Source organism: Lissotriton helveticus, chromosome 10, assembly GCF_964261635.1.
Source record: "Lissotriton helveticus chromosome 10, aLisHel1.1, whole genome shotgun sequence".
Taxonomy (NCBI): Eukaryota; Metazoa; Chordata; class Amphibia; order Caudata; family Salamandridae; genus Lissotriton; species Lissotriton helveticus.
The window spans coordinates 868,140,840-868,165,226 of NC_136071.1; the positions used below are offsets into that span (position 1 = coordinate 868,140,840).

Sequence of the window (24,387 nt, forward strand, 5' to 3'; positions counted from 1 at the left end):
CATTAAGTGATTTGGTGATGTTTGATTGACTCCCAATCCTCAATGAGATAAATACTCTAGAAGGTGATTTGGAGGCCACATGCAATACAAGCCTAGCATCCCAACGGCAAACACTTCATCCTAGAGTGGCCCCTTTACCTGTTCTCACTGTGGCAAACTCAAAAGTGCACCCAAAAGGTTTGACCGTGGCAACCTGGCACAATATGGGTGCCTGCACAAAGATAAAAAACCCTGGCTAGTTGTTGTGTATGTAACCATACACGCTCTTACACTCGCGCTTTCATTCTTGTGTCTCGCGCACATATAATATCATTCTAGTGTTCATTCACTGTGCGCGACTCGCGCGTATGTTTCCTTTTGAGTTCATCACGTGAAATGTTATGATTTAAATATATATGTCTCGCTACCCAATACAGTTAGTATTTGATGGATTGTATGTATTAACTGTTGCTGTGAAGTCAGTTACTGCTGATTACCGGAGCCTTCAGTTGTATGCGAGAAGTGCTTCTTCATTTACCAATAAACTCACTTTTAATATCAAGATCTTTGTGGATTAATACACAACAATTTGGCGACGAGGGACGGAGCATTTTGGACCTTTTATAAGAAGCACTTCCAAGCATTTTCCGATCGATTTTGTAATTTATAATTACTTTTACTTCTCAAGATCGTCGGAACACCTCTTTAATCATAACAAGAAGGATCTCCAGTACCTGCTACAGAAGCGACAACTTATAATCCAAGGTTTGGAATCCCTTTTCTCTTCTTTTTTATGTGTTGCAGAGCGTCTATGCAGCAGCTTCCTTTCGCGCCGGTGAAAATTTTCATCCGCTCTACGCTTGAATGAGTTTAAGCGGAAGCGAAAGCTGCACTTCCTTTAGGACGCTACTCTCCGTAAGCTGAGTCATAAAGACAAAAGAGGTGACTTCATTTTTACCGTCGGTATCCATTTACAGTTCCAACGGTGATTTTCAATTTATAAACAACGAAGTAGAAATTGGATATAAACGGAAAACGACAGACTGAAAAAACTACATTAATTGAAACAGGGAAACGTTCATTTTCTTCTGGGATCGTTATACTGATTCTTCTACAACCAAGTAACTTTTCCTATTAACCTTTTTTTTGTTGTGACAAACATTTATTCGTTTAATTACAAAAGAGACATGTTATAAATACCTTACATAACTTAACTTTCTCATTCCACCATTATGTGTGCTCAAGGTTACACCCTTTCTCCACCGCAAAGTTATTGGTCAGCTGGTAGCTCTCCTTGTATGCCCTGGATTGAATGGAAAGCTTATTTCTTAAATTATATCGAGACATTAGATGCCAATGGGAAAATGAAAGCTCCTGAAAAGAAAGGTATTTTTTTACACTGCTTGGGACCAGAAGGATTAAAAGCCTTCAATCAACTACCTACCTCACAAGCAAGTGGTGATATGAATGTCTTTGATAAGGCTATATATGACTTTGATAAATACTGCTCCCCTAAAGTATGCATAGGAATTTCTAGATACAAATTCTTTCAGAGGAAGCAGTTAAATGAGGAATCTGTTGATAATTTTGTTTCTTCTCTTAAAACTTTAGCATTAGATTGCAAATTTGGTAATTTACAAGAAGATCTCTTCAGAGATCAGGTTGTTATGCACTCCAGTAATGACACTATACAAGAAAGACTGTGGATAAATGGTGATGAAAATTTAGATTATATAATATCCATTGTTAGGAAAGCTGAACTTTCTTGTAGGAGTGCACAACAAGTTAAAGGCAAAGACATTTCGATTAGTAGAGAAGTTGTTTCCAAGATTAATCATAAGTATGATAATAAAAATAAGGATTTTCCTAAAAAGAAACAAATATTTCCCTCCAAAGGAAATTCTGAAGACCTTAAAAGTAACTTAAAATGTTTTAGATGCAACAGCAAATCACACTTAGCAAATAACAAAAATTGTCCAGGCTTAAAACAAAAATGTTCAAATTGTGGTTTAATAGGGCACTTTACCTCTGCTTGCAGAAGGAACAAGTTTAACCAAAAAGTGAAATGTATTGAATTGAGTGACAACAGCGATGAAGAAGATTTTACAAATGACTCCAACAACTGTTCTTTTGTGCTAAACATAAAAGAATCCACAATTCTAAATGTAAGTGACACAACTATTAAGAAAAAAACGTTATGTGATATGATTATTGGAGGTGTAAAGATCAACATGTATGCTGATTCTGGTTCACCTTATTCTATAGTATGTGAATCTGTATGGAAAAAACTATTTGTGCCAAGATTAAGTAGTCACTTAGAGAAAAGTGACATCAATCCTGAAGGATATTCTGGAGGAAGGATAGACATTTTAGGTTTCAGAACATTAGTGTTCAGATTTAAGAACAGAAAATGTATTGCAAAGTTATATGTCTCAAAGAAAGGTCCTTCAGTACTTAGCTGGTTTGATTGTGGAAAACTTGACATCGTGCTTGATCCCAATAGCCCCAACCCTGTCATGTTGATAGATGAACAGAATGGAATATCTTCTCTGATGTTAAATAAGTTCCCAAATGTTTTTTCAAAAGGCATTGGGAAGCTAACCAACTTTAAACATGAAATTTGTTTAAAAGAAAATGCTTGTCCAAAAATACACAAGGCTAGAAATATTCCCTTTGCCGTTAGGGATGAAGTAAAAAGTGAATTAGACACTTTAGTAAAAGCAGGCATAATAGAGAGAATAGAATCATCTGAATGGGTTTCGCCCATAGTTGTTGCCAGACGAACCAATGGCAAGGTAAGACTTTGCATTGACCTTCGCCATCTCAACAATAATATTGTTATAGATCAGTTTCCACTTCCCCGCATTTCTGAGATGCTATCTGTTGTAGGAGGGTCAAAAAAAATTCCACAATCGATTTATCTGCAGCGTACCATCAGATTGAGTTAAATGATAAAAGTAAAGACCTGACTGCATTTATTACACCTTTTGGATGCTTCAGATTCAACAGAATGCCATTTGGCTTAGCGTCTGCAGCAGCAATATTTCAGAGAGTTATGCAGGACATTTTGAAGGAATGCAAAAATGCCATCTGTTTTCAAGATGACATTTTAGTATTCAATGATGACAAAGATAAACACATTGCTACTTTAGAAGAAGTTTTAAGTGCACTCAATACACATGGCCTTACCATCAAGCATGAGAAATGTAAATTTGGTGTTCATTCTGTAAATTACTTAGGCCATGAACTATGTGAAGACGGAATCAAACCAAAACCTTCGCTTTTAGAAGCCATTGAGTCCGCTCCTCATCCTCAGTCAAAGGATGATGTAAGATCTTTTTTAGGTCTAGTCGAATTCTACGCCAGGTATGTGCCTGAATTTTCATGTAGAACGTATAATATCAGACAGTTAATCAAAAACAGAGTTGTTTTTGAGTGGACGAATGAATGTGAGAAGGAGTTTTGTGATGTGAAAAATGCTATTTGCTCCGCGAATGCACTCTCTTGTTTTGATCCTTCTTTACAAAATATCATCACTACTGATGCCAGCTCAAAGGGTTTAGGTGCTGTGTTTACTCAAAAAACAAATAAAGGAAAAGAGGTTGTTATTGCACATGCTTCCAGAGCACTTACACCTGCTGAGGAAAAATATTCCACAATAGAAAGAGAAACTTTAGCATGCATCTGGGCCTTAGAACATTTCAGAGTTTTTGTCTGGGGTAAAGAATGTGTTCTAAGGAGTGATCACAAACCTTTAGTACGACTTCTTACTACCGAAGGCATGTTGAGAGCCTCAGCTCGCATTGCACGCATGTCCATGCGTTTACAAGACTTCATTTATAATATACAATATGTACCTGGTAAAGAAAATGTTTCTGCAGATTTCCTATCTAGGATGCCACTACCCATTCAAGAAGACTTACATAATGAATGGGATAATTTCAAAATTGCTATGATTCATGATGAAGGTCCTATTTCAATTGATCAAACTCTGTGGAAGAAGAAATTTGAAGACGATAACGTTTTAAAGAATGTAGCTACTTACATCAATACTGATTGGCCTGATAAGAAATGTTTAGATTCAGAGTTGAAAAGCTTCTGGGAAGTGAGAACAGAGCTTTCATGTTGTAAAGACATCATTAAAAGAGGAGAACGTATTGTTCCACCCATAGGTATAAGGAAAGATATAGTTTTACAAAGCCATGAAGGTCATAGAGGTATGGTCAGAACCAAACAACAGGTTAAAAAAATTTATTTTGGTGGCCAGGTATGGACATGTTCATCGAACGGTTGATCAGAAATTGTGTAGTATGCGCAAATTCTGATAAATCTCTAGTAACTCTTAAACCAAATATGAGTACACACACCATTCCGGACAATCCATGGGAAACCATTGCGATAGATATTATGGGTCCCATTGGTTATGAATCTAAATATGTCATTGCAGCAATTGACATTTTCTCCAAATGGCCTATTATCAAAATTGTTCAGAAAATAGATACTGATTCTGTGTTAAGTTTCCTAGATAAAGTTTTTATTGAAGAAGGACTACCAATAAGAATTATTTCTGATAATGGTGTACAATTTAGTTCAAAGAAAGCAAATGATTATTTTTCTAGACTTGGCATTACTCATTCCACTACTTCCTTATATAACCCTAGTGGAAATGGAGTAATAGAGAGATTCAATAGGGTTCTCAAGAGTGCCATACAGTTTACTAGTGATGATGACAAGAAATGGGAAATTGAAATATTTAAAAAAGTATGGATGTACAGAACAAATGTGAATACCATGACTGGATACTCTCCTTTTGAAATTATGAGAGGAAGAATTCCCAGAACTATAGTGAATCCATCGTGGTTAATCAGTTCTACATCTTCAAAAGTAGATTTGAGCGTGGTTAAAGAAAATCTTATTCGCACTCATTGCACAAATAAGAAATACTTTGATGAGAAATTTGGTTCAAAAACAGATCCAACAGTGGAAGTCGGTATGTTGGTAAAAGTAAAAAAACCATGGAAAGTCAAAAAAGGGGAAAGTTCGTTCATGGGTCCTTTTGAGGTTTTAGAAGTACTAAAAAATTCAGTGAGATTATCAAACAATAAAGTTTGGAATCTCAGTAGAATTGCCATTCTCAAAGCTGATAAAAATGTCTATCACAAAGAACCTATTTCTGAACATTCTGATATGTCATTTTTAGATGAAGAATTAGGTGAGAGTAAAGCTTGTGATAATACAGCTAACACACCTTGTTGTTCAAATAATAGTTACACTGAGCAAAACACAACTACAGAACCTTATTGTCAAAGCAATAATATTAACAATCAAAAAATTGATATCCAACATAATGTTTCTCTTTCCAAAAGAACAACAAAGAGACCCAAATGGTTATCAGATTTTGTTGCTTACATATCTGGCAGAGGTTAAATTTTATTAAAATTTTGTTTTATAAGGGAGGAAGGTGTGTTGTGTATGTAACCATTCACGCTCTTACACTCGCGCTTTCATTCTTGTGTCTCGCGCACATATAATATCATTCTAGTGTTCATTCACTGTGCGCGACTCGCGCGTATGTTTCCTTTTGAGTTCATCACGTGAAATGTTATGATTTAAATATATATGTCTCGCTACCCAATACAGTTAGTATTTGATGGATTGTATGTATTAACTGTTGCTGTGAAGTTAGTTACTGCTGATTACCGGAGCCTTCAGTTGTATGCGAGAAGTGCTTCTTCATTTACCAATAAACTCACTTTTAATATCAAGATCTTTGTGGATTAATACACAACACTAGTTATGTTTTGTTTCCTCTTTTGACATGATTTGTGTCCAGGAGACCTGACTTTCCTGGCTGATGACGGCTGATAGCCAGAAACCGGTCCTAGGATGCTTGATTCCGGTCCAGGGAAGACATGGCTTGGCAGTTCAGGCTGGACTGTTCCCATGAGGCACAGGGTCAAGGCTGATTTGCATATGGCCATGTCTGAACTGGGGTGGTGTGGAGTGCAAAACAACGATGGATTTAGGCCCAGATCTCTGAACTGGGGTGAATGAATGACATTGTTCTGCATTCTGTCCATCAACTGTTGTTTTTGCAGGAGACCTGGGTGGCTGAACTTTTTCATATAGATTGATATTATGCCCCGTTTCAACCAGAACTTGAATCAGCAGGAAGGGCTTGGAGTGGAATTATGATTTTTGTTTCTATAAAAATCACAACTGCTAATGTTTTACTTAAATGGTTCACACAGCAGTTTTTGGTTTCTTTGATAACTCTCACAGGGGAGCAATATATGTTGTTGATATAATAGCGTTTTTAATCAATTGTGTGTAAAATAATTGATGATTCGGAGGATTTTCTGGAGAGCTTTTACCTGCACTTGAACAAGGAAGTTGTTCTGTTGTGGGTAGGGGATTTTAACATTTCATTATCGGAGGTGACTAGAACGGCTGTGCATCATCTTAAATTGATTTTAATCCGAAATTGAAACTCTATTTTCTTTTTAGTGGGTTTAAAAGAATCTGTGCTTATTTTGGTGTTTTTAACTGTAGAGAGGGGCAATAAGGGGCAACATTGTTATTTTCATTTCTTACCTTGGGGCTGCCGCGTGTGGTTGAGGCTCCTCTCCGTTCCACTGCGGTCTCGTTAATAGACCGTTTGCGCAGAGAGAGGCAGCCCTGTTGGGGGTGGTTTGGCCCGTTTGACGGATGCCATCTTGGGGCACTTGATGTTCTAGTAATTGTACATACCCTAGCAGTAGGGAGTATTTATTTCTGAGTCATGAGTTACCTTTCAGTCAGTGTTCGGGCTGCAAGGTGTTTCAAGCCCCCACTCATGTAGCCACCCTTGACTCTCCATCCGGCCTGTCAGGCCTTTTAGGGTGCAACAACAATGCCCCTAGGAAGAAGTCAATGGGAAGGAGTGGAATACCATGCACTTTGCAGGGTATTTATCTCATCACTCGACCTATCCCTAAAAATGCAGCAGAAATTTGGGATCTGGATTATTTCCTTAAACCGGATATTTGTATCCTTACCAGAACGTGGCTACATCAGTTTGCCACCCCCTTATTGGCGATTGCCTTTATGGAAGTCTACAGAATTTCTCGATTAGAAAGAGTAGGGAAGAAGGAGGGGGGGCTAGCTATTGCAACACGGTTCCCTTTGAGCATTAAGCTCTTGGATTCTTTTGCCTCCCCCAGTTTGGAGCTGTTGGCATTTAAACTGGACAGAGAGCATGGCCCTAGTTGGGTTAGAGCAGAGGTCTACCATCCCCCAGGGAGCAATAAAAAAGACTTTTGTATATTGCTGATGGAATCCCTGGCACCTCTCTCTTTGCAGTCCAATTATGTTTGTTCAAAGGAGATTTTAACCATCACTTTGATATTACCTCCGATCCAGACTCCATTGGGCTTAAAGAAGCTCTAGAATCTCTGGGCCTTTTCCCTAAAGTATTTAGTTCCACTCACATAATGGGACACACATTGGATAATATCTTTGCTAACACTCAGGATGTAGTAGTTGACCTTCCAATAATTCTGACTTGGACAGACCACTCAGTGGTAAAATTTGCGCTAAATGTATCAAAGGGATTAACCAAGCCCCAAGCTGCCCTAGGTTGGCAGAGACCATGGAGCAATGTGACCCTATTCTCTTTTATCCTGGCATTTAAAACCCTGGTTCACCAGAATTGTGTGGACAGCGATGTGGCAGTGGAATTACTAGAGGGTGCCCTGATAAAATCTCTGGATACGATCGCCCCTAGTAAAATTTGTAAGACCCGGGTAAAATCAGCTCCAGCACCCTGGTACAACAATAGTCTGAAAACAGAAAAGGAGGTTGCAGGAAGCGGGAAAGGAAATGGAGGAAATCTAAACAGAAGGCAGACAAACTAGCATAAAGAACGGCCCTTAGACAATATCTAAGGAACTCTAACAGCGCCAGAAGATTGCATCTAGGGTCCAGAATTAATGAAGCCAGGAATTCTTCCAAATAATTATTTAAAATCCTGAAAGACTTCACCAATTCTAGAGTGAACAACTCGTCCATCCCTCAGATGCAACAACTTTGTGATGATCTGGCCAATCACTTCAAGATAAATATTGATAAGATCGATAGCTCCTTTAACCTACAAATGGAACCTAGTGGGGATTCATATAAGTATAATGATTACACGTCTTGTGTCTTGGAAACATTTGAGGCCATTACGGTGGACAATGTCCACCCATTACTGGCTCATCAAAAATCTGGTTCCTCTTTAGACGTGGCTCACCCGTTCATTATCACAACTGTGGCCACGGCCCTAGCGGCCCCCATTGCTGAATTATGTAATCATTCTTTAATTACAGCCACCTTCCCTCAGAAATGAAAGAAGGCGCAAATCAGACCTATATTGAAAAAAAGGCATGGCAGATCCATTGGACCTACAAAATTACAGGGCAATCTCCCTTCTTCCTCTGTTTTCCAAAGTTATGGAAGTCACAGTCAATAAGCAGTTTACCCAGTACTTAGAAGTGAATAATATGCTTGACTCTTCTCAGTCAGGCTTCCTGGCTTCGCACAGTACGGAGTATGCACTAACAGAAGTCACTGACACGATCAAGCTGGCCTTGGATAAGGGTACTTCGACCATGTTGATCCTTTTGGTTCTATCAGCCACTTTCAACACCATCTCTCACTGAATTCTTGTGGTAAGATTACGAGAGATTACTGTCAGAGGAATAGCACTCAGATGGTTTGAAAGCTTCCTTGCAGATAGATCTCAACAAGTCCAACTTGAGCCGTTCACTTCTCAGACTGTGGCTGTGGACAAAGGGGTACCACAGGGCTCCATTTTAAGCCCCACATTATTTAACATGTATGTATCTTCTCTGGCTCCCATTATTAGATCTTGTGGGTTTGACACGTGAAGAACATCTCTGGCACTTTCTTTAGCCTGATGCGTTTGCTCAGAAAGGTCTTTCACTGGTTGCCCCTCTTTGCAAGAAAATCACTAATTCAGGCACTACTAGTTAGCAGGTTGGACTATGGCAACTCCCTACTGGTAGGGATTAGGGAAGATCTTCTTTCTAGACTCCAGGTCAAACAGAATACGGCTGCACGGCTTGCCCTCAATCGTCCATCCCGCTCACCCTCAGAACCTCTTTTGCGCCAACTCCACTGGCTGCCAATTAGGAAGCAAGGAGTGTTTCAACTTTTATGTCCTGCATTTGAGACTATAAAGGGGCATGGCCCGGTCTACCTTAGGAAAAAGGTAGGCAATTGAGGTTGAGTAATCGGCAGCTGTTGCGCCCCATGAGGATTAACAAGATCAGAACGGGAGGTCGCTCCTTTTCTTATATTGTGCCACTCCACTGGAATAAGCTCCCCGACGACATCTGTGATAGTCCCAACTTAGGGCTGTTCAAGTAGCGCCTTAAAACGTGGATGTTTAATCATTAATCAGCGGCCTTTTCTTCACTCTTCTGTTATTGTGGCGCCGAGAGATCCCTGTGGGGATGATTCGTTTTGCGTCTAACAAATACTGATAATAATAATAACAATTATGCGCCCTGGGAGATAGTCATTTATGTGACCTTCCCATAGAAAATGGAGTCAATAGGGTACCCCACTAACACACATCTCTAGGGGTTGCTCTGAACACCCTTATAGTGTGATCTAATAATTACAAGTAAGGGTTCTTCAAAAGACCGTCAAACCATCGCTACTTTCATGGGAAGGTCCACTGAGAGTACGATTGATTTCGTAATAATATCCCAAGAGGCCTCCCACCTTGTCCTGGGTTTTAAAATCATTCCAAACTGTTTTAATGATCATAATCCAGTGAGCATTATTTTAAAATGTAATGTAAAAAAAAAAGACTTCTGACGGTAAAGGCGGTAAACTGTTTTTCTTAAAGAATAAAGGAATGAGAGTCAAGTGGATCAAAATTCAACCCAAAAATAATTGAAGATAATATGGAGTCTATCATGGTTTGTCTGACAGAAAATCAAACCCACATATCAGTATTAATAGAGTTTTAGCGCGTGTGCGAGTCAATTGCAGAGGGTTTAACTTTTAATGGGCCAAATGATGAGGCACATTTATATTGATGGTTCAGTGCCATCTGCACTGCTGCCCACAAATTCTTAAAGACCACATTCAAAACAACCCCTCACTGCCCAGCATACATTTAAAATGCTAGGCATGGATACAAGGCTGCATTGGAAGAAAGGAAAAGGGAAATATGAAACAAAGCTTGGAAGGACTTGATACGCCAAAAATGGCAGCTTTGATACCAGCCTATTGATAGACAGCCTGGTGAGGCTCCGAATAGGACCGTCAGCTTAGATCTAGCTCCAGCACCCCTTAATATCCCCATAGAATTAAACAAAATAGTTGGGCTATCAACCAGTTTGCCTCAAGGAAAGCGTCAGGTTCTGATGGGGGTACCAGTTGGTCTTTTGAAATCCAACGTGCATCTATGGGGGCCGGGATTAACAAATGTGTTACGGAGTGCGGTTGAGGGTACTATTCCAGACATTTTAGTTCCCATCTTTAAAAAGGGAGATAAATTAATACCAGCCTGTTATCAACCAATCGCACTTATTGATTCCACTGCAAAAATACTAGAGTGAGTAATCTTGTTCCATTTAGAGGTCTGGGCTGAAGAGAAAAGAACTTGACTCCAGCCCAGTTTGGAAGTAGATATGTGAAAGTAAAAAATGGGGGGGCTGTTCATATGACATTCATTGACTTATCGAGTGCCTTCGATTTCGTCAATCGTGAAAAATTATGGGAAATAATGCAGAGCCTGTGGGTTGAGACAGAGCTCCTTATCTTAATAAAACCTTTGCATTTTGATTTGAAAGTTACAGTTGGTATGTCTCTCAGGAAAAAAAAAATCAACAATAGAGGAGTAAGACAGATGTGTATTAGCCACCTTTCCGTTTCCTGATCTACATAAATAGAATAACGGAACATCTACTAGGGCTCGATTAAGACTTGCCAAGGATGGTAGAGTGACAAATACTTTTATACGCAGATGATGCGGAATTGATCGCTCATACAGCAAATGGTCTTCAGGGGCTTTTGTGGATTTTATGGAGGTCCTGAATTTAAAAGTGAATTATTCAAAGACCTACATAATGACATGTGGGCCGCTGAACACTAAAACTAAGCACTTTAGAATGCGGGGAACATCTCTGAAAAAGATCAATAATTTGAGCTATTTAGGTATAATTTTTAGTTCCTCCCTATTATGGAAATCACATCTCCAAATGAAATCTCAACATAAGGGAAGGATTATTGAAGCATTTTTTTGTTTTGCTGGGAAACTAATACGCCAACCATTAGCTGAGATTAAAACAAAATGCACCTCGGCTTCCCGATATAGGGCAGGGGTGTGCGGGTATCAAAATGCAGACCCACTTCAACATATGGAAAATGGCTTCTCACGTAGGTTACTCCCAGTCTTCAAAAAACCTCAGCCAATTTTGTATGCAATGAGGAGTTGAGTTTATCATTTATAGGGGATCAGTTGGGAGTAGCCCCACTCTCCTTACGGATCAAATGCAGGCAAAATCCAGAGGCTGGTTTAGTAACAGTGTACATTTCTGATGGTTAATCCCTAGAAAATGCAAACAAAATACTGTGGCTTGCATACTTAAAATCATCCTTCCACAAATTGGGCTTAACTGATATGTTCTGTGAACCATGAAGTATTGGTGCAGATTCTAAAGTGTTTGGTTGAGAGACTACACAGTACACTGAAAATTAAGACTGTTCAGGCTTATTTGCAAATATCAACTGCTAAACATACAGAACAATATTTATTATACATAGAGAACCCAATGTGATCGCTATAATCTCATGTTTTATAGACTGAATCTAATTGTGTCTAGTTGTGTTCCCAATACAATGCGCTTAGCAGCACCAATTCCCCTTCTGCCATTACAATAATGTCAGAGCATGTGTCATTTTCTGTTACTTTGCCCACTATACTCTGGCCCAAGAACTACCTTTTTAGTTTCTATGTTGCACATGGCAGAGATTAGGCAATATATGATTGGCATGGAGTACTTTCAAAAATGATCTTCAATAGATATAAGCCATTCAGTTTTAAATGCATTGGAAATAAGAAATCGATATGCATTACTACATTTCTGATGACTGCATTAAATATATTGTATGCATTTTTTTTTTAAAGTCTGTGAACAGATTTAAGAATAATATTGTAGATACTGTTTACATACGATGCAAAGACTGAATATAATTCCATCATCTTTTATGTATTTTTACTGCCTTGATCGCTCCTTTTATGTAAGCAGATATCGCTTCATTACTGTACATGGAAGTTTTGTTATGCTATTATGACACTCAATATGATCGTTTAGTCCCACAGCATTAAATTTGCCATTAGAAAAAGAATTTGAACAGCGCATTAACCTCACTATCTTGCGCATTAACCTCACTATCTTTAATTCATTTAAAAAACACCTCCACTAACATAAGCCCCAAAAACACTTGTATGAAAATCTATTTGGACAAATACCCCATTTTTCTGAAACAGAAGACTTGCATAAACTTCTTTGATACTGAAGTTGAATACTAGGGTGACCAGAAAAAAAAGAAATAAAACGTTGTGTTTTCATATTTAGTTTAAGCCTATTAATCCCCAAAAATATAAACTTAACTTGCAGCATTCATTTTTCAGAAAAGAAGGGCAATAGCATATTATTATACCACAAACCTTTTAAAATATTATTTTTTTTATTTCACGGTTTATGATTTAAGTTGTAATAAGGTCTAAGAAGATACGGTTCTATTTGATGTATTTGACAGCTCACATTTTTATAATGGTTCAATAGTTTTTACCCCTATGTAACAATCAATACATTCAACATCAATATTTGTGAAAATATATATTTGTGGCTATGCTCTTTCTTGTTATTACATTATCATACATTTTCATGCATTAAGTTTGGCCTCATATGCCAGGATATACCTGTGATTTAAGGTAATGCTAATTTTTTTAACAATGTTATTTATAACCTTTTTCAAAGGCCAGGACAATACAATATCAATCATGGTGCGTAGGTTGACTGACAATAAAGTTGGATACTGCTAATTTAACACATCCCTGGTCATGTATCTTTACCATTGCAATCAATTTAAATAAATGCATAGCCTAAAACGTTACCTGTAGTCGTGGGTTGATAGTGAAACTGCCTGCGGTTGGATTCATGCATGCAATATATTGACACTTATGAATTTCCTTTAGAGTTAACTTGTGTCTGTCATACCTAAGATATAAAAAAAAAACATTAATTTAACCTTCTATGTACGCTTAGTGTGGGTGGGCATTTTATATAAAGATTATAGTGGCAACCATCAAACTTTTGTAAAGCTAGCACCCACAAGGAAAACATCACAAAAATGTATATCTTTGCATCGCGCCATGCCACGTTTTTAAATTTCATCTTAAACACCTATTTACTCTATTAAGTTATTGTAAGCCATCCATGTATAAAGAAAGTAAAACCATAACATTATGAACATAGGGGCTGATTACAATGGCAGAGGGACTTTAGTCTGTCTGCCATAGTCCCGGGGCTTGGAACCGTCCACCTATATGACGGCGGTCCCACACATGGAATTACAATGCGACCGCCGCTGTGGCAGTCGCATTGTGCATCTTTACCATTGCCGAGGGTGCTGCTGGCTGCAGCACCCGCCCCAATGGTAAAAATGCATTTCCCCACACAGTGCCTCCCACATGGTGCAGGGAAATGTTGGCAGGCCCCATAGGTGCCCCCCAAGTACAAAACTTGAGTGCCCCTGCTGAAGGGGGGCCCATTACGGGCCCCCGAAGTACATCCCCGCCAGCCTGTGAATGGCGGTTGAACCGCCATACACAGGCTGGCGGGGATGCAGCATCCTAATCTGGTGGTCGGTGCCTGCTACACACCGCTACCATTTAAGAGATGTTTGGTGGGTCCACCAGGCAATCGTAATGATTGCCTGTGGTTGACCTGTGGCTGACGGACTTTGCGTCCGCCAGCACACCGCCCACCATCATAATATGGTGGCGGAGAAGTGCTTCGAGATGCCGCCATCATAATCACCCCCATAGAATCCTCACCCAACCAGCAATTGATGTTACTTGTTGCACATCTCACATTAGAATCATGGATGTGTTGAAAACACACATTCCCAGATTTGACATTTTTCAGTGATGCAATTAATTTTTATCACCTTGACACTCTAAAATATTTGGGAAGATTCACTTTTCTTTGAAGATCAGTTTGTGTTTCTAAAATAAAAGGTGAATGTAAACGGTTTACAATGGGCGATCAGACTTTTTCCAATGCTGTGCCCAATGTTTGCTAGTCCACAAAAACGTTGGGATGAGTATCTTTCACCATTTAGAGTGACGAGAATAAATAGCTTTTTGTTGATTCATCCAATATGATTTTTGAGTGTCAAAGGAGAGCTATAGTGTTTAATCATGAGTTACCAGAAAGAGGAGATATGTAACCAGAGTATGCATAAAATAAAGCTCCTCTCTATTCAACATTCCCAGTTTCGCCATTTTCCATTTGTGAAATTGGCGAGCACAATGTCAATGTTGTTTGCTAACGAATTGTTACCATCGATAATTACCACTCAGATGTGTACTCATGTATACAGGCCAGCCCAATCGTTTTGGTCTATCTTGAGTCCCTTTCCCAGAATAGCCACATTGCTGTACAAGAACTGTTAAACATAATTTACATATCCTCTATATTACCAATTTTTTTAATTTGTGACGTTTTTCAAAATCCTTTCAAATGGTGCAAGTCTTTTTATGACAGCTTAATTAGTGTTCAAAGCCATTAGTGCTCAATGATGAGGTATTAAGCCAAAAATAATACTGGAGTAAGTCACAGCTAAATCTTTGTCAATAGGGCCCCTGGGCCTCAGGTGGTAATATTAGGACCATTTAGCCTCATTGTAAATGTGTTGTATTTGTAAAGCGCACGGCTGCCAACGCGACGGGGCGTCCCGGCGCTGCTGTCATACCGCTGTGGAACCCTTCCTGGCTTTTCCATGTGAAATGTCCACTCCTGGGCACCCCCAAGGTGAAGCCAGGCATCCAAGCCCTGCTGGGGCCGTTGTGGAGATTAAGCAAGCTATTGCCCAGAGTCACAGAGTGGGACCCATGATTAGACTAGGCACCGAGGCGAGAATTATCAGGTCCGGGGAGATTGAGTCCAAGAGCCGACGAGGCGGGAATTGAACCCTGGTCCCGGGCCAGACCTCTGCATCAGGGTCTGCCGCTCTAACCATTGAGCTACACTTTCCCACTCTCTCATGCCTCACGTCTAGATTATGCTCTACCCCAGCCACTGACTATTATAGGCAATTTGAGATTCTTGGCTCTATTTTTTAACTTACACATTTACCAAATTCATAACTCCAGTTCCTCTTATTGGATTACAGGTATTACATCACTCGTCACATATTAAATGGCATCACTGATAACAGCACTGATAACATGTGATTGTGTATGTTGAACGTTATGAAGCGCATCTTTTCAAACCACTAAAGTTTGGGGTGTAAGTATTACTCCTGGTTAAACGAGGAAAAGCTGAGTGCACCTCATGTGGGTTGCATAGGAATCTTTGAAAGTAGGCCTGGGTGTGGAATTCCGTTTTTCCCACTTTGCGCTCCGCACGGAGTACTGAAAAAAACTGAGTGGAGCGGAGTTTTTTCCACGCTCGCACTCGCCAACATGAAGCTGGCAAGCGTGAGTGAGGAAAATCTTATTCCAGACCACCCACTGGGGAGATCTCTCAACATGAGTGGTCGCAGCTGGTCACTATCACTTGCGCTGAGAAACCTTCCATTCGCATTGAGGAAGCTGCAGCTCGAGTAGAACATCTACTCGAGTGGCAGAAAGAAGCAGCGACCCCATGCGCTGCACATGGTACTGTTCGTGCTGGTTTTATACAGCGTGGGACAAACACTTAGTGCTAAAAATCAGTGCGTACAGGGCAACGTAATGCACTCCATGTAGTGCGGCAGAGATGTTTGGTTAATTTGTGGAGTTCCGCATAGCAGAAGAACTATGTTCAGGCCTATTATAAAGTAGATTGAGGCTTAACACCAAAGCCTGCTTCAAAACAATGTGCGAGAAAGGCCAAAGTTTCTTTTAAAACAGATTATCCACTAGCAAGTGTCTTGGCATGTGCCCATGTTAAATAGTTGTAATACAGTGGTATAGACAAATTCCACATAGCAAGGACATTTGTAAGGAGTAGATGGTTACTTTCCGAACTTTGTCTTAGACTTTGAGGCATTGCAGGTAGTTGAATAATGTTAAATGTAGGGGTGCTTCACTAAGAGGTGATTTATCTCACTCTTGTTTTAAACACGGCTCTAAGCTTGTATGCTATTGTGTCCATCACAGTAATGTGTATTGTGTATTTTGCTAAACTACGGAGGGTTGTTCTCTGGGCCTGAGCAATGCTTAATTTGCAAACAAATAAGTGCCAGGGCCCTCATCAGGAGGCCACTGCAGCTTGCACCACCAATTGCCCCTGCCAGCACTACCAATGACAGAAACAACACAACTACTGACCATCACATTCCTATAAGTGTAACTGTCCAGATTATTCCAGGCCCCTCAAAGCTATAAGAATGGCTTGGGCAGCAGGTATTAGTTACTTTTAATGTATATTGAATGAATAAACAGCTATTGTTGTGATCATATTGAAAACAGACAAACAGCGCCACCATGTGTTAGACTGTCATAAGTGCCGGTGTTTACATTTACATGCCGGTGCCCAGCGCTGAGAACCACTGGGGCAAATTAAGCACAGGACAGAATTTTGTCTTTTTAATCGCATATATAACTGCCAAACACTCGACAGCTGTACCGATAACTCAGAAAATGTGCTTTTTATGATTTGATAACCTTTTCCCAAATGTGGTGTAATTTCATTTAGCAGTTTTTCATGAATCAGGTAGCAAAGTTTCCTATAGGAAAAAACATGGGAAATCAATGATTTGGGACAACCCACCTTTTTCTTGCCCCCACTTGAGGGATCAGCATGAAACTTTCCGGGAAGGAACTTAAGTGGATGAACTTTTTTTAAAGGTTTTGCAGATTCCTCAAATGGCACTAAAGTTATTAGAAACATTCTGACCTAATTATAATTACACAGTGGCGATGTATATGTGAGTGGCTTGTTGTATGCATTTCTATCCCAAAAGAAAGATAAATCAGGTTCTACCACAGTTGATCATATCTGTAGTATATCTTAAATCAAGATGCGTCCTGCAGATCTTTGTGTTCCACCCTCCTTGGTTTTAGGGTTTTAAAGTGTGATTTTAGTGCAACAACGAGTATAGATAATCAGACACATCCACCATTTTATCCACAAGTGGTTCCAGTGACAGACTACAAAGAAGGACAGTATCTATGACGTCAGTGTGTACAATAACATATAATTCATCCAGGCAATCTAAAAATTACCCAGCAGATTGTGGGATTTTGTATTAATCCAGTCAATTGGTTTTCACATTATTGGAACCATCCTGCAAGTAATTTAATTAATTTTTATTGTACCTCCATACTGAATTTTTGTAATCCAAAATAACGAACAAATATTGATGATGGTATAATAAATAAATATGAAGATAAAAAGAATACACTAAAAGAAAAAAACTGGAGAGCCCAGACAATAGGAAACAATATCATGTTTATGGAGAAAAAGAAGAAACAGTTGTAGTATAGGAAAGAATAAAACAAAGTAATTGTCCCTGATCCTACTTAAAAGTATAGTAGGCAGTCAAAATGAATCAAAGAATTGAAACTTGCCAACAACATCATGGCAGTACCATGACAGCATGAAAGAGTGAATTGCAAAACTTGGGGGAAGAAAGGGAACTTTTTAAGAAAGAAATTAGCATACCTATCCAACTGTGATTTTCAAATCTAGCAACAAATACTTTTTTCTCTGATTACACACCCCCCTATAACACTCCTAGTGCCCTACCGTGGATGTAGTTGGGGAGAGCAGTGGTGTCACGTGAATTCTAATTAAAATTTCATTGAACCTTCATCACAGCAATGTGGCTTGCTTTATTCCTTAAAACCCTTATCTTAAACCTTAAAACCCTTCTTTTCCAAAGACACAGTTACCAATAATTCTCTGACTGTTTCATGTTCTCACTGGAAAACTAGTTTGGCCTTCTGCTTCAACGGTGGAATATGTTCTTTTGAACCCTAAATGCTCTAACATTAGTTTGCAATGTGTATTTTTTTAGTGAATCTATATTTTGTAAATATGTAACCTTCACTCTGGTTAACTCTAGTGGTTATATGTCTTGTCACCTCTACTACGTTACCTGTAATGTCTGATCTAATTAATGTACTTTGTTCATTGTAATTCACTCTGACACCTCTGGGTAAATTACGTGCTGTATTAAATCACATGAATAAGATAAGCTCCTTCATGGCGAAGCAGCGTTCACAGGAAAATGCAGAGAGTTGAATTGCTAGCAGCAGCGTAGAGTCGATAAGGAAGTGACTATATCTATACGCACATCACAAAACCATTGTGTGCCTTCTGCTAGAGCCTATCCTAAATGCGCTAGGAAGGTGTGTAGTCAAACAGAATTCACTGGAAAGCATGAGAGGGACCTAAGAGAGATGAAACCTGCAGTAAAGGTAAACCAATCCACAAGCCCCAACAGAGGCTTGTAACTAATGCTTAAAAGTGACACCAATGGCCCAGTGCAGCTTCTATCTGAAACAGTATCACAAGAAACTGTGATAGTTCTGAATATAAAGATGAGATCAGACACTCCACAACCCATAGCCCAGTATGTAGAATAGGGAAAAGGAGTGAAAAAGCTGTGCCCATAAGTTCTGGGCCATTGTAGAGTCTCGCTCTGGTGGTTCTTTTTAGCAGCATGAAAGTGTAGAGGGGAGGAAAATCATTAAAGAAACAATCAATTAGCCAATAACGTCTATGGGTACTTAACAACCCACAGACAACTACTTATGGTTAGTTCATTTATTACAAAGCCTAGAACAACTGAACATAGAAACACCTCAACACAAGAGTATAGCAATACATAGGAATCAGCATGAAGCCAAATCTGTGCATCCAGTTTAGACGATGCAGCATGAACACCACAATTAATTCAAGAAATAGAATACAGAAAATCAGGAAGCTTGAGTCCAAATATCCCTGCATCGAGAGTTGGTGAATAGAAATCATAGGCCTATCTCTTCTCTAGCACTAAAGTGACATCACTAAGTGAGCATTTTCATGAAGAAGGTTAAAAGGTGTCATGGCGTGGATTCTCCCTAAGAAATCTCTCCATGATCAATGGGTTAAGTAGCATGAAGCTACAGAAGACAGAGCACTTTATAAGATGTTCTCTCTCTGAAGCCAAGAATACAGTGGTGCACTATCCCCAACTTCAACAACCAGTTATTCAGGGTTAACTTTCCCCTGGTGTGGATGTATGATGTTACAACGCATACTTTTACATCGCACGCCTTTACAACGCGGTATTTACAACGAATACCATTACAACGCATAGTGCTTTGGGGCGCTGGATAGTGAATAGTTTAATTTACTATTCCAACTCCAGTCCCCGTGGACACTAGGGAAGGTGTTGGACAGTAAATTAAACTTATTCCCTATCCTAGAGCGCTCCCCAGCGCAATGCATTGTAATGGTTTGCGTTGTAAAAGTTACGTCGTAAAGGCACTGCGTAGTAAAAGTTGCGTTGTAAAGGATGTTTCCCCCCTGGTGTTGTTCCTGGGTACAGTCCTAAAAAAAAATGTTCATGATGTCGGCGGTGTACCTTTCACGATACAATTCGTCCTTGGTTCCCACGCCTTCTCCTGTGTGAAGCACAACAGCCTTCCTTTATCGACCCAAGCGACACAATTGTAACTTCTTCTCTGCTTGCCTAGCTTACTAAAACAAGGTTATTACTTTTCCTAAAAAATGTATCCTCCACCCTCAATGGAAACGAAAGTAAATAGACTCTGCCATACATATGAAATTCGACTATTATTTATTTGAAGCAAGAGTTTCCAGGGACTAGGACTTCGGCTAACATAAGACGTATCTCTTCACATCATTACGATTTCCACAACCATTATTATCATTTCAAGTAATACATTTACCCATGTGTGAAATGGCAAAATTAATAAGCACATTCAGTGTACGGATAAGTGTCAGTTGCACAATATGAGTTTTTCATGTTAACGTTTTCTGCTTGTTACATTTATTTTCTACGTTAACTTTCCATGCCGTTTATCTATAAACTAAAGCACATCATATAATTGTGTTAATACGTCTCACCCCATGTTAACAATAATTGCATGATAATGTGTGGATGTGTTCTATGCCTAAATATGATGCAACCCTACAATTTAAATGAGATTTCCCCTACATGAAGAGGAAACTAGCTATCTTACCAAAAGGGTTGATTACTGAGTTCACAGGAGCAGTTTCCATTTAATGGACCAGTCTGCTTGACTTAAGTAACCTTTCAGCTGTATCATCCTGTTAATCAGTGGAGCAATACTGCCTATGTAAAGCATGGCAAACATAATGATTGAAAGCAGAGCAAATTCAAGGAGATGATGGGCGGAGCGCAGAAACTTTTCAAACACTCAGCCCCAGTCACAGATCTGGGTTGAATCCATCATTGTTCTTTAGCTCACTTCGTCACCCCAGTTCAGACACAGCTATATGCAAATCAGTCTTCACCCTGTGCTTCATGGGAACAGTCCAGCCCGAATTGCCAAGCAATGGTTTCCCTGGACCGCAAACAAGCATGCCCAGATGGGCAGTGGCTTAAAACTTGGCCGTAGACACAGAATGAGAGATGGCAAAAACTGAGAGGCAGCACAACCAGAGGAAAAGTGGGAACGAGCAGGAATGGACTTCTCATCAGATGAGTCTGGCAACTGGTGGGCTACATTCCGCTGTGGCGTGGCTTGAAGAAATATAGCAATTACAAAAAAATCAAATCCAACAACGCCCCATGTCAGGAACATTTTAAGTCATCATCCATTGCTTGCGATTTATAAAGTTGTGCCAGTGCTGACGAGATGTGGCAGCAAGAGCAGTATCTACTTACATTGGCCAGCCTTTATATGTGTGGTCCTGGTTGATGGCAGAATGTGTGGCATGGAGAAGGACAGCTGGGAAGTTGTTGTGTTCATGGCTTCAATTGCGACCAAATTGGAGGATCTCGTGGTGGATTTCCATGCTCTATCATTCTGTTTGCAAAAGCAACAATTGATGGACAGAATGCAGAACAACATCCTACATTCATCCCAGTACAGAGATCTGGGGCTAAATCCATCGTTTTTTTGCTTACCATGCCATTCCAGTTTGGACCCAGCCATATGCAAATCAGTCTTGACCCTGCGCCCAATGGGAACAGTCCAGCCCGAACTGCCAGGTCAGGTCCTCAGGTCCTCCCTGGACTGGAAACAAGCATCCTAGGACCGGTTTCGGGCTTTCAGCCCTCATCAGCCAGGATAGCTTGACTCCAGTAGCATGGAGAGCATGGGACCCACGTCTGGGCACACCCTTTCCACTTGGGGTGACAAATGCAAAGAGAACAAATTATGGATTTAACCCACATCGCCTGACTGGGGGTGAATGTATGATTTATTCAGCATTCCGTCCTTCATTTGTTTGCGTAGCACTCTTTATATTGAAGCAGGCCACCCCCTAGCTTGTAGCGGTGTAGCAATGGGTATTCAGGGGCTTGTTGTACCCTCCTTGATAGTTTGCTAAGTACCTTAGCAAAACATTCCGAAGAGCTTCATATAAGCAGGAAATCAACACTCCCCTATGGGGCACAGCAGCCTCTGGGGGGGGGGCGAGGAACTGGATCTGTTTACTATTGAAATAGAATCATTGACTGTCCTCCTGTAAATCCAGGTTAAAACTGCTGCATCAGGTTACAATGTGCAAGAAGTACCACTTAAATTGTTGCAAAGAAGTAGAATACTGGGACCGAGACAGACTGATTTAGAATGAAGGCATCTTTGCTAATGGACAACAACAAAAATAGTTTTGGAATATGTTTTGGGATCTCATGTGGATGTTTCAGGAAATATGAAATAAAACTGTCACTGCACTAAGTATGTTAAGACAGATTAGGGTCAATTGAGAGCTTTTATATAAAATCAGGTAGGGTTCCTTGTTTTAATGCACCAACAAAAACCATTGATTAGTAGCATTTGACAAGAAGGCATGATCAGAGGCATGCTGCTCTAAAGCAAAAACACTGAGGTTTTCCAATAGGACAGTCTGTCGACTTTGTAGATGAGTCTTTATTTCACTGATATTTTCATGTCTTTCTGGGTGTCGGCAAGGTCTTGAGAGAGAGAGAGAGAGATCCGCTGTAGGATCCACAACAGGAAGCTAAGGTGGCGGACAAACTTTAAGGTTCGAGCAATAACAGAGGCTTAAAGATAGGCCTACAAAGAATCCCAGTGACACCCCAATCCCTCAGAACACCTAGGATTTGATCTAGTCCTCTAGCATCTAGGTGCTCATGGAAACATAGGAAAGAGAATGAGGGAAAAATCTCTATTAGAACTCCAACACTTCGCTGTGTCACGACCTAGTGTTACAACATACATAAGATACATAAAACTAGGACTTTATAAACATTCACAAACCCTCTGGTTCCCTAGGTAAGAGCTTGAAATGACCCAGGTAACTAGGAGGGCAAACAAATCACAGCAAAACATCGACAATTTGAGGAAGGCTTCAGATGGAGGATGAGAAATACTATAATGGGAGCATGAGTACAAAATAAGGGTGTTCACATTTAGGAAGGGCAGAGTGCACAATTTACATGAGACAGACAAGCTCTAAAACATATAGAATTGTCAGTAGTGAAAGTATTAGCAATAAGGTTACTTAAAAATGTTGATGATCTTCACAACCCCTTCCACATTAGCACGAGTAAATATGAGCCTCCTCTGGATCAGGTTACTCTGGGTTGCATGTTCTTTCTGGGCCTGACACCCGGGTGCCCTCTGGTGAGTGGCAGCTGCTGATACCTCCACAAAAGAACCAAACATGAGCATCACATTCATTCAGCGATAGCCACTTAGTCAGACTTTTTCTTCCCTAAAGCTCTTGGTTCTTCAGTCCTCTTTACGGCATCACCAAGCTAGTGTTCCTGGAGCCATTGTGGAATGAAGCCTTGTGACCATAAAGGAGAATCTTGAGCTCCAGGAGAACAACTAAGTACTGGCATAACTTTTTTAAGTGAGTCAAATCTCTGAGCCCGTTCTCAGTATGTGAATGTGATACTCCACCTACCTTTCATCCAGGTACAACTGAAAACGACTGAGGAAATGTTTCAGATTACTTAATTGTTCTCATTGAATGATATGTTTCCATAGATTGCCTTGACTAAAGTTGTTCCAACGAGCTTACATTGAAATAATTAGAGCCATTTTAATATATTTTTCCTGTTTTCATTTCTTTTGTTTCCCTTATAAAAACATGTTCCAGGCTTCTTTACTAATTTCACTCTATTGTTATTTGAGTTGTTAAAACTAGCCATCCAATCACCTCCCCCACAGTAGGTCTTAAGCTGAACTCATGCTACCTAAGGATGAGCCACTGATATTTACATAGTTCTTTTCTTGTCTCTGAGAGACCTGTCAGGCAAAAATAATATACAAATCACTCTTACATATTATGTATAATTCTAACAGTTTTGTTTTAATTTCTTTTGGATGGTAGAGTCATTTGCAAAAAAGGTAAATTCTCTAATAAAAACTTTAAGACCTTAACCTAATAGAAAGCTGTGCAGATGTCTTACCAGTGTCCATTATCAATATGCTGTCGAATCAATGTGTGAGGTTGAACCGTTCCATATACATCCACCCCAGGCATGTTCAGGTCATCGATAAAATAAACCAATTTTTTGTTTCCTTGAGGACCATAGTTACGACCTGCTTTTTTCTCCAAAGGTTTCTCAAGAAGTCCTGAAAAGTTACATTAATTAATGGTTAGTGGCGACAATGAAAATTCTATAAGAAATGCAAAAAGACTTCGCTCGAGCAAATGTCGATGGGGGATCATAATACACCTTTACAGCATGGAAGTAAAGGTTGTGTGTAGAAAAAAGCCAGGAAGGGGGTCGACGAGACTGAATCAATTAGATCCGCACAAAAAGGTGACAACTAGACACAGCATAAGCTAGGGCAGGCCATAAATCTTAAAAGTAGGGTTTGGTAGAGCATAAACAGATAACCGCGGTGAACACCTTATCACATCCGAAGAGTGAGTGGATGAATACCACAATGTCTAGGGAGAGGACATTTCGTTTGGTTGGGATAATACCATTATGTTGGCTAGAATGCTTTTT

The 24,387-nt window shown here is 39.8% G+C and overlaps 1 protein-coding gene across 1 annotated transcript in view; it reads right to left on the reverse strand.

Annotated features, from left to right (window-relative positions):
- The window catches only part of DNAH11 (dynein axonemal heavy chain 11), a 3,642,058-nt gene that overhangs the window by 1,532,947 nt on the left and 2,084,724 nt on the right, over positions 1-24,387 (reverse strand). The window contains exons 48-49 of the mRNA XM_078663510.1: positions 23,839-24,004; positions 13,160-13,262 (exon numbers count right to left, since the gene is read on the reverse strand). Of these exons, the coding sequence (XP_078519636.1) occupies positions 13,160-13,262; positions 23,839-24,004 (269 nt within the window). The remainder of the gene's footprint in view (positions 1-13,159; positions 13,263-23,838; positions 24,005-24,387) is intronic.